This window comes from Epinephelus fuscoguttatus, linkage group LG2 (assembly GCF_011397635.1).
Source record: "Epinephelus fuscoguttatus linkage group LG2, E.fuscoguttatus.final_Chr_v1".
Classification (NCBI taxonomy): Eukaryota; Metazoa; Chordata; class Actinopteri; order Perciformes; family Serranidae; genus Epinephelus; species Epinephelus fuscoguttatus.
Genome location: NC_064753.1, coordinates 40,767,173 through 40,778,505, shown reverse-complemented (window position 1 = coordinate 40,778,505; position 11,333 = coordinate 40,767,173). Strand labels below are relative to the sequence as shown.

Sequence of the window (11,333 nt, the reverse complement as noted above, 5' to 3'; positions counted from 1 at the left end):
ATAATTTGCCCAAGAGGCACCAGGAGGCACGCAAATGAAAATGCTGCATCATTGTATACTGACGGATTCACATCATGTCGTCTTAAACACTGTTTAAATCAACTGCTCATGATGTTTCAAACTGGATTTAACCATTAAATAAAACATAACATGTTTGTGGATTCGAAGAGAGGTGAGTTTTGCAGACAAAACATTGTAGAGCAAATTAAAGGCCTAGTGTGGAGGATTTGGTGGCATCAAGCACCGAGGTTGCAGACTGCAAACAACTGAAACTTCTCTCATGTGCCAAACAGGTAGGTGACCTCCTGTGGCTGACAAGAAAACCCCATCTAGAGTAGGTTTGTCCATTCTGGGCTACTGTAGAACAACATGGTGGACTCCGTGGATGACAGCCTGCTTCCTATGTAGATCAGTGGCGTAAGGTCGTTACTGTGGCCCAATAAATATTTCCTTTGAAACAGAGTCATTATTCTCTTGGTCCCAAGTTCAAACAACAAATTTAAAAGGAATCCTATCAAAAATGTTTTTATGAGTTGTGTACAACATTTTTATTGGATTATTTCTTTTAATCCTTTTATTTATTTATTGTTTTAGTTCCGTTTTATTTATATTGGTTGATTAATTATTATTGATTTTTTTTAATGCACAAATATCAATATCGGTAACTGGTTCAAAAATACTTCGGTGAGGCAGTAATGTGTTTGTCAGTGCTGTGCTAAACACGTTTATCTCAGCTGGCTGACAGTTGCTAGGTAGCCATATTTGTTGTTATAGCCTCGCTCCTGTCAACTCACCTAGCGAACAATTTAGCTAACTTACTCTACTGTAAAATTGGAAAGATGGACACAACCAACACGGTGGGAAAACAACTCTCACTCAGCAAACTGTTCACCTAAACAACATGTTGGGGAAAAAAAAAAAAAGAGGGCACGCTTCCAAGAAAAACTAAAAAATCTGTCCTATCAGGAAGTCGCTGTGACAGCGCCCTCTAGCAGCTGTGGAAATTATAACAGAAGCAAAGGAGGAAGTTCAGTAATCTTATCTTACTATATCTTACTACATAATGACGAAAACTCTGCTTGTGTGTCTGTTCCATGTTTTTCTCCTCACTGACTTGGTCAATCCATGTGAAATTTGGCACAGTGGTAGAGGATCATGGGAGGATGTGAATGAAGCAATATTACATCAATTGGCCAAAGGGGGGCGCTACAGCAACTGATTAAAATTGCAAACTTTGAATGGGCATATCTCATGCCCCGTATGTCGTTAAGACATGAAACTTTGCACAGAGATGCCTCTCCTCATGAGGAACAAATTTGCCTCAAGAACCCATAACTTCCGGTTATATAGATTTTCTGCCATTTTGAATTTTTTGAAAAACACTTCAAATCGACCTCTTCCTAGGAAGTTTGAGCGATCTGCATGAAACTGGGTGAACATAATCTAGGGACCAATATCTAAAGTTCCCTCTTGGCAAAAGTTGGAAAACTTACTAAAACTGAGCTTCTATAAGGCAATGAATATTGTGGAGGGCGTGGCTCATCACATAAAGGTGTATAACATCTCAAGGGTTTCACCCATCACCACGCAACTTTGTAGGCATATGACCACACATGATCTGAGGGGACCCCTCCATTATTGACCCCATCAAACAAAATGGGGGCACTAGAGAGCTCATTTCTTATCTAGGCCTAACCGCCATATGGATATTTACTAAACTTGGTAGATATGTAGAACAGGACGCCTCAAGGTGACTGGAGAAATTTAACTCTAATTGGCAACTGGGTGGCGCTATAACAACAGAAAAATGCTTAAAAATGGCTAAAATGCGACCGATTGCTGTGGCTCCCCCTGTGGACCAATGTTGTTGTTTTTTTTCTAATGTTTGGTACGACTAAGTCATGGTATGGTATGCTGTACATAATCACGGAAACTGTCAGTGTGTCATTCTGTCAGTCAGTCAGTCATTCTGTCTGTCCCATGTTTTTCTACTCACTGACGTGGTCAATCTATGTGAAACTGCACATAGGCATTGAGGATTGGCATAGGTAGAAGGTGACAAAGCTACCAATGGGTATGGACTAGTGTTATTATAATAATCAGACTTTAACACTGAAGACTGCTGCTTGTTTTCTGTTTTAAGCCAACAGTAAACATATCTGCTCCTTCAAGTGTTTGTCTTTGTAACCATGATGACGAAGGTCCCCAACCTTAATTCTGTGCCCTGTGTTGCCTATCCAAGTCGTTTGTGGCGTATGCCTCATTACATTCATTCCTCATTGCACATTTGCTTAGCAGTGCTTAGTTTCACTGTTTTATCTAAGCCTTCATTTTAATAACAAAGGAAACAGTTTGGAGCCCAATGCCTCTTCACAAATGTTTGTATTATAGCCAAACATATTACAGAAATATGTTTCTGAAGACATTGTAGAAGAAACTAGCAATCCAGTGATTAAAATATTGGTTTACATTTGATCAGTACTGCCTAGTTGCATTGTTAGGTCTGAGTTTGAGAAAGAAAGTGAGAGGGAGAGGTCGCTCACTGAATCCGCCTTCACGCCTCATTTCCACTCACGTGTACGGAGATGAGGCAACCGGAAGTCCATTCATTCCTATGGGAATCTCCACGATATCTGATGTGCCTGCAAAACTCCTCCTCTTCGTAATATTTCAGTCCGAATTTGCCTCAACTATGTTAAAAAAAAGTCAGATCATCATTGTGACATTGCCGTTCTTTTTAAATTAGATATTTCACACAACATGCCATGTACCAGGCAGGTCCGGTTTTTGTCCCAGTAATGTTCTAAGCAAATAATCCAAACTACTAGATGGTGAAAAACTGACAAAGTTTCTGTTACGTTTCTATTCATCCATAAAGAAATGCACTTCCTTGCATTGGACACTAGAGGCATCATTCATATATTTACGGATCTACAGACACCAGTCATGTACAGGGAAAGTGGAAACAGGGCGTAACCTAATCAAGCCTTAAACACAGTGTTGTGACATATTCAAACAATTGCATTTTTCAACAGTGATGAGCCAAACAGAAAACTTAATGCACATAAAGTTTTATTATGCATTGATTTTAACTCTTTGAGGCCTTTCACACCTCAAATCAGAGTTCAAATAAACTCTGAATTACATCTGAAACAAAAGGAAAACAGTCATTAGTCATAAATATTTTCTGTTTGTCACACACAGCAACTCACTTAACTCTTAAGAATAAAAGCACTGTAACTAAAATCTTTGTTACAGATTTACACCCCACAGTTTGCTACAGAACTTTGAGTGCTCACTTTTACTTTTTGAGTGTGTTGCTGCTGCGAGTCAGCAGTGTGTAATATCTACAAACCCCTGCAAGTATCAAGGTATTGATATCAGGTATTAGTGCCATCTCATAACTAAATCATTTAGGCCCAATAGCCAGAAGTTACAGGTTGTTGTGGTTAGTCAGGATCGCAGTGTTAAAACCTGAAGCACCCAATAATACAAGGACACCCTGACTGATATTATAAAAGCAGTTTTACCGATGATGTAATACATTTCAGGTGGGGCTAAATGTGGGTTATTACACATTACTGGGTGTTATGTTTTCAGATTAATGTGTTATCACAGTCACCTGGGTGGGACATGCTCCTCTCCAGCTGCTTGAAGGACTCTCCCGTCAACATGCTGATCTCGTCCTTCAGCCGGCGGTGGCCATCCAGAGTCAGGTGCCAAAAGCACGACTTCCTCTTGCCGTCTCTGCACAGCTGGTTGCAGGTTTTGCGGAAGCTGCTATTGAAGCACAGGTTGTGTCGGATGGTGTTCTTCCAGCCATCTGGTGCCGTCTGAAAGAAGGGGAAGTGCTCTCTGGGAATGGACAGGAAGGAGTATGAGGAGCATGAGGAAGCTCCAACAGCCTGTGGTACAACATGTTGCTTACGGGATCAGTCTGACATGTTGAAAGATACGAAACCTCTGCTTCACAGACGAGATGTATGTCGTATAATATCATAGTTCAAGATCTTTAATCTGTTTGCGTGCGTTTAGCAAACAAATCAAATGCCAACCTGGTGAAGGTGTAGATCTGCTGGACTTTGAGGCTCCCAGTGTGGCTGCTTTTGAGCGCTAAGGCGATGAGGATGCAGTAGTTCACAGGTGGACGAGGCCAGCACCCTGGCTTCAGGGTTTTATTGTCCTGGAAGCAGCCACGCACTGATTAAAAGCACATTCATTCCACCCATGGATGGCAATTCTCATTTCCAGAGCACCCAGAAGAAATACATAAAAGTCTACACTCAAACTTACAGATAATTGTATTCATTCATTATATTAATTTTACGAAATAAGCAAGAGTCAAAGTTTTAGTTTGGCTAAAAGTAAGACATTACCCTCTTCAGCAGAGCCTCACCCACTTTAATCCAGGGAGAACAGGAGAAAACAGAAATCACCTATACTTAAAGGATAACTTCGGTATTTTTCAACCTGGGCCCTATTTCCCCTTGTGTATGTGTGTGTATGATCCATAGGTACAACTCGTTCTAAAATTGGTTCAGTATTGAGGGAGGCAGATGCAACCGGGAGCCGCGAGGTAGGTATGGGGGCAAATGCGTCCTGTATAAGTTTGCGCATTAAAAGTGCTTTTTTTTGTCACTGACCGGTTCAGATCGCCAGTGCCATCTCTGTAAATAGCATACTAAGCGTTTCCCTTACCTCTGGGCTGTGTGACGTCATCTCGCGAGAGCTTTGCTTGTTGCCGGAAGAAAAAAGAGGAGCCATGCAGAGCGCCACTCAGAGTGGTGCTGGTTGTCCCGGAGTACAGTTGAGAGTTTTACTGCATCAATTGAAAACTATGGTTCGTGTTTGTGCTGATCCGAATTGCAAGAACAGGATGTCGCGCAACACCTCGTACAGCTTTCATAGGCTGCCTTTGTCGGAAGGCGAGATGCTGAAGTTGTGGCTAGTTGTGCTACAAATGGATGCTAACACTCCTGTCCAGACACTGTGCCTTGCAGACCATCGGGTCTGCAGTGCTCACTTCTCCAAGATGACTACTGCCAGCCGAAGAAGAGAAGACATCCAATTCTGAAACACCTCTTCCTCAAGAAAACGGCTGCCCCACGAGTAGAGAGAGCTACAGACACAGTGGAGCAAAGCTCTCGTGAGACGACGTCACACAGCCCAGAGGTAAGGGAAACGCTTAGTATGCTATTTACAGAGATAGCACTGGCGATCTGAACCGGTCAGTGGCGAAAAAAAGCACTTTTAATGCGCAAACTTATACAGGACGCATTTGCCCCCATTTCCGTTTTAGCTCGTTTCGCAGTTGCCGGCTGCATCCGCCTCCCTCAATACTGAAGCAATTTTAGAACGAGTTGTACCTATGAATCATACGCACACGTACACATGGGGAAATAGAGCCCAGGTTGAAAAATACCGAAGTTATCCTCTAATAATTTTTCATGTCAAACCCCATCACTCATATGAAGATAACTACATCCCACTGCAGGAGTCTGGGTCAGGCCCGAGCTCTGTGTCCTCACCCTGGCCTTCGTGGTTCTTGCCTTGCGTCTGTTCTTGGCTGGTTGACAGGAGACGCCTTCGTTCTTTATCTGATAATAAAATATGGTGAATTCACATTAATAACACAACATCAACTTGTCGGAATTAGTGCATTGAATCGTATTTATGGTTTTCTCCTGGATTTTTTTTTAAAGTACATCGTAACCCTGCAGTTTCTTAAATCATAATTATTGTGTGTAAATCTAGCCAAACTTTTTCCTCACTGAATTTCCTCTACAGCGACAATGCAGAGGAATGTCTGCACCTCCTTTAGTACTGGGTCAGTGTGCGAGGTGAGAGAAATATGGGACGGAGTGAAACGTTTCTATTGGTACCATCCACAACTTTTGACACTGGAAACGAAAAAACAAGTGTTCTCACCACCAGACACAGAGCAGAACTGAGTGACTGTTACTTTTCTAGCCCTACATGGCTTTGCTCCAACATACAGTAAATCTGTTGTGTGTCTAGTTTTTAATCCTTCTTTTGCTATTTGTTTATTTCTGTTACACACTCTGATTTATCTGGTCTTTGCCTGTGTTCAATGGTTTTATCTTGCAGGTGTATACTATTTTATTTGTCTCATAAAGCACTTTGTAATCGTGATTTAAAAAGTGCTGTACAAGTAAAGTGTATTATTTATTACTGTTGATGTGTCTGACTGCAGTGGTCCCACCTGAAGAGGAGCATAATGGGGGGTAAACATGTTGCGCTCTGTGGTGAGCTGACGTTGGGTCTCTGCAGGGTTCAGTGAAGGTGTCTGTGTTTCCTCAGCAGGTTCACAGAGAGTTTGTGGATCTGCCGTATGTCCTCCGTACTGGATCGGGCAGGCGATGTTGGGATTCACCAGCAGCCACAGGTTTGGCTTCACAAAGGTGTCTGAAGCAAAAGACAGAAAAATCATGGCTGACTTTAAAGGTGCTACAGCAAATCAGTTCAGTGAAATTTATCTGGAAGGAGACCGAACAACAGAAACACTGATGAAACAGGAAGAGGTGACTGATATTTCAGAGTAAACAGCTGAAGATTTTAAGTTTCTGGCACAAAGCAAACAGATAGCAGATGACAACATGGTCAAAACTGCAGGTATCAGAATACTGAAAAAAAAAAAGGTTTGTGAGGGGAAGAAATTAATTCAACACATTTGTTGAAATAAATATTTCAACATTTTGGGAAATGACATCTATGCCTGATCACTTTCTTGCCAAGAGCTAGATGAGAAGATTAATACCATTATCATCTGTTTCTTAAATATGGCTGGCTTAGTTTACAAAACCAGCAGACACAGGGAAACAGCCTGGCTTCATCCAAATAATAAAAAGGATTTCAGCCTACCATCACCTCTATTTAACACATTATATCTCAAAGAAAGACGACCTCCTGAGGATCTTTTGTGACTCTTTGGTGGCATTAGAAACAATGGAGTGGTATTCTAGGGCCGCAGCATCTCCACAGCTGACAGAAAGAGAGTCAACAGACTGGTTGAAAAGGCCAGCTCTGTCCTGGGACGCTCCCTCGACCTGCAGGAGGTGGTGGGAGGAAGGAGAATGATAGCTTTGCTATAATCCCTTATGGACCACATGTACCACCCATGCAGGACACTCTGACAGCACTGGGCAGCTCCTTCAGTGACAGGCTGCTTCACCCACGGTGTTTAGAGGAGCAACACTGCAGGTCCTTCCCTCCTTTACTGTTTACTTACTATATTGCTGTTTTTTATCATTTACTTATTTTAGTTGCTCTGCTTTTTTAATATTTTCTTAGACTTATCTGTGTTTACTTATTTTATTGCTTTGTGGTTTCTTTAGCAATGCTTCTTGTGTGCATTATCCTCTTTGCTGCTGTAATGATGCAAATTTCCACACTGTGGGACTAATAAAGGATTATTTAAAGATATCAGTTAAACTAGGATAGCTGTCTCCTAGCTTTATTTTCATATTCAACAGACAGATATCGACCCTCTCAGATACAGTGAGGCTCTACAAGGACGGAAGGTGAATTTCCCAAAATGTCAAACTAAGCCTTTCAGAACACACGATGCATTGATGATGACACCATGATAGAATGACACTCAAATGTGTATTGAAAAGGTCTGAAAACAGAGTACGATACAGAAGAAAAGTAGAAAGCTCTCACATGCATTAAGGCAACACAAGTTGCTGCTGAATCAGTCACTGAAAAATGTGTTTCTTCTCTCAGCTCACCTGATGTTTTATCGTACCAAATGAATTCATCTTTTCTTCTTGAGGCTCTTGCGGACGGCCTCTGGACCACGTACTGATCATTCAGTTTGTCATCTGCCATCAGTGATAGAAAAACACATTTACACGCAAACATTACACACTGACTGACTGACTGCACATTTTGCACATTCAGTCAGTTGATATGGTAACCAGGCTTCACTGTCAATATACTGTTCAATATAAAATGAAACATTTAAGTTTCTCTAATGATCTATAACATTAACTGAGGCCTATGTGGTTTTCTGTGCTGCTTGGATTTAATGGGAGTAAATGACATTGACCTTTAACCTACTGTGAATCAAACACAACAGAGAAAAGTAAAACAGTCACCGTGGTAAAACTGGTCTGTGGTCGTTGCCAGTTTCAGCTCCTTGTCCATGTCCCAGTCCGTCAGCCCGACAGAGCAGTGCAGGTCAAAGAGTCGAGCTTCAGTTTTAAGCTGTAAGGTCATGGCTGGATGTGTTTCACGGGTTTGTTCCCTCGCAGTTCACTTTAGAAGTTCTCTGTTAACAGTTGCAGGCCTGCAGGCTGCTGATACAACAGCTGGAGCTCAACAGGCTGATTGGACTCAATTACACCTAAAGACTTCAGCCTGTGTTGAATCACTCTTCACTTGTGCCTGCAGCTACATTTGAATTGAGCACATCTGAATTTGTTTTACACATTAACGTTAATAGTAATTCTAAATTTGTAATAAATTTCTGAAGCTAAATTGAATTTGATTACTTAAATTCATCTGCTTGTTGAGGTCTGGTGATGACACCTGAGCTGTTTCTATGACTGCAAAACAAACTCACATCTGATGAGGAAGGCCATGAGATGCAATTTAAAGCTCTGGAAAAAGCTAGTAGTGGTCCTAGACTTTTCAAATTGGAAACCTGCATTAACTCTTTGGAATTATGTTTCCTGTAAATTCAGAGGGAACTTTCTGAGGCATTTCTGCAAACTGATTTTTCAGCTTTGGCACTTTAGAAACTGCTACTGAGGAGCTCTTGGCTCGGGACTGAAACAGGTCTAGCTAGCCTGAGGACATCTGGGGACTCATTCAAAACATTGCATATGCACAAAACCAGGCCTGAAAGAAGCGTACGCCACTTCCTATGCAAATATTGCGATGTATAAAAAACGATGGGAGAATCCTCCTGCCGAGATGCTTACAAACATTTTGGAGACGGGAAATTGGCGACACAGGTGATGAGATGGAAGATTGTAGAAATTGTTGAATACTTTCTGACGCACACCATTTTTGGCTTTCGTTTGTGGATCCTGTGCCCTGTTTTATAAATGAGACCTCTCAGCTCTCTCACGGGGAGTAACCACGAGCCGCTCAGTCAGCCCAGTCATAAGAACAAATGTTGCTATTGTACGTTTCTGCAAAGCAATGTTACATTTGCATGTTTCATACGGATTATATCAACATATATGAAGTGACGTAGTATATGAGCTGTCTTTGCAGAAGCAGCCTGAGGGTTTCTGGAGCAACTTCAGCTACTTCCAAAGTACACAGAGAAGAGAGATGAAACAAAGGCGTCAAAACTCCAGCAACACTTGTAGTGTTTAGAAAAACTTTATTGCAAGACTAACATGTCAGAATGACCCTGATGAGGACGGCAAGCCGAAACGTGTTGGTCTCGCAATAAAGTGGTTCTGAATACTACAAGTGTTCAATCAAATAGTATAGAGGTTTTTCTTTTTTCAGACAAAGAGATTAGGAGATGTTGCTTTACCTTTAACATCTCCTAATCTCTGTCTGAAAAAAGAAAAACCTCTAAACTATTTGAGTAGACAAAATGAACCTAATCGAGTTAAGTGTTCAATCAATAATTTTTGTGTCACATGAAATTATACAGGACACAACTCCAGTGAAATGTGATCCCATCAGCTCCATTAACTTGTGCACTGTAATTTGATCCTGTTTTACATCATTTTACATCTTATTTTGTTTTTGTTATTTTGTTTTGCTCCTCCCAAACACAGGCAGCACCGCACTGCACGGCTGGAGTTTAAAGGCAGATAAGATAACTGTCATCTGGAGGTGAAGGGGATAGTGGATGGCAAGACACCTGACCCTAACCCTAACACCTGCAAAGCTGTAGACCACAGTTAGACACCAACATACAACCAACCAAAACAACTGTGATTTTGCAACCCATTGCTGGTAAGCTGCTTTTCAGGTACGAAAAGCGTTTATTTTTTACCAAGACATTGCTGCTTTTCCTGCCAGGACTTTCCTCCTAAACTGTTTTTACTACCTAAGTCTTACCACAAGTTAAACACAGCATTTTTGAAAAGTTCAGTTTCAATGTATCCAGTACTTAATAACGTGAAAATGCAAAGTATCCACAATTTGCAGAAACGTATCATGCCAACAATTTTTCTGACAAATGGGTTGTCTCAGTTTCCTTTTTTGTATGACCACAAAGTTTTACATCTAAAAGGTTATATTTTTGTAAATAAAAGCAATGTCAGTCGGTCGGTCGGTGGGTCGGTCCTACACTTCGGTCCTGACTAAAATATCTCATCTACTGAAAGAATTACTATTGGTGAAATGTTGGTACACGCATTCATGTTCCCCTCAGGATGAATTGTAGTAACTTTGGTGATCCCGACTTCTTTTCTACTGCAGTCATCAGCTCAAAATTTAAATTTGTCCAATACTTACCTGCAGACTAATGATGTGTGTTTAGTGTAATTAGCAAATTTTAGCATGCTAACATGCTAAACTAAGATGATGAACACGGTAACCTCTAACAGCGCTCTGCTGGCTGTCCTGTCTGCAGCAAAGCAAACACCTAACTTGAGTTTAATAACCGACTGATGATGGATCTTTTAACTGATTTAAAATCACTCCTTCCTGTTAGGAAGTGTCCCGGTGTAGCCTGGTTCCAGACCACAGACCCCGCCCACTCAACTGAGTAGGCTTGCATCTCTGGTCTGGCATACTTCAATGAATTTGTGATTTATCTCATCCAAACAATGGATGGACCAATGAACGCCGGGGGTCTAGCGATTAGCCAATCAGCGCCACGCTGATGTCAAGCTGTACGCCGGTGGGTAACTGGTGAGGATAGCAACAATGGCGACTGCTACAGATCCTACAGACCACATTGACAATGCTATCGAGGTATTTCGCCACTACTCGCGTTAATGGAGGACCAAATTAAGGAAGCTGCTAAACTGGATTTAACGGCGATGCAGCTGGGTGTGCACGACGACGGAGACATTTTAAACGGGCAATGCTCGCTTGTTTTCGGCACCCCCAAGGCATGGATACTAATGACGTCAGATTCTGGGTGAGTCGTTGATCTCTACTGATTGGTCAGGGAAAAATCAAATTCCCTCCCCCTTGTAAATCGCCTTCAATGGAAGCCATGTCAGACTGAAGGTTCTGGGAGCTTCAGTCTGACACTCAGCCTAGTCCCAGTGTATATTGTACACAAATACACTCATTGGCCACTTTATTAGGTACACCTTGCTAGTACCAGGTTGGACCCCTTTTGCCTTCAGAACTGCCTTAATTCTTGGTGTCATAGATTCAACAAG

At 41.7% G+C, this 11,333-nt stretch overlaps 1 protein-coding gene across 2 annotated transcripts; it reads right to left on the bottom strand.

The window, feature by feature from the left end:
* Positions 1 to 3,081: 3,081 nt before the first annotated feature.
* Positions 3,082 to 9,292, bottom strand: foxr1 (forkhead box R1). Of its 2 annotated transcripts, none has more exons than XR_007451298.1 (7): positions 8,121 to 9,292; positions 7,752 to 7,844; positions 6,224 to 6,426; positions 5,529 to 5,597; positions 4,056 to 4,183; positions 3,623 to 3,905; positions 3,082 to 3,147 (listed from the first exon to the last, which is right to left on the bottom strand). XR_007451298.1 is itself a non-coding variant. In XM_049600263.1 (7 exons), exons 1-7 carry the CDS (start codon positions 8,239 to 8,241, stop codon positions 3,119 to 3,121), a joined length of 876 nt encoding a protein of 291 aa, XP_049456220.1. In that variant the 5' UTR covers positions 8,242 to 9,289; the 3' UTR covers positions 3,082 to 3,118. The 2 variants fall into 2 exon arrangements, 1 of the variants encoding a protein (XP_049456220.1); XM_049600263.1 differs by having other exon boundaries at positions 3,623 to 3,855; positions 8,121 to 9,289.
* Between the last annotated feature and the right edge of the window lie 2,041 nt (positions 9,293 to 11,333).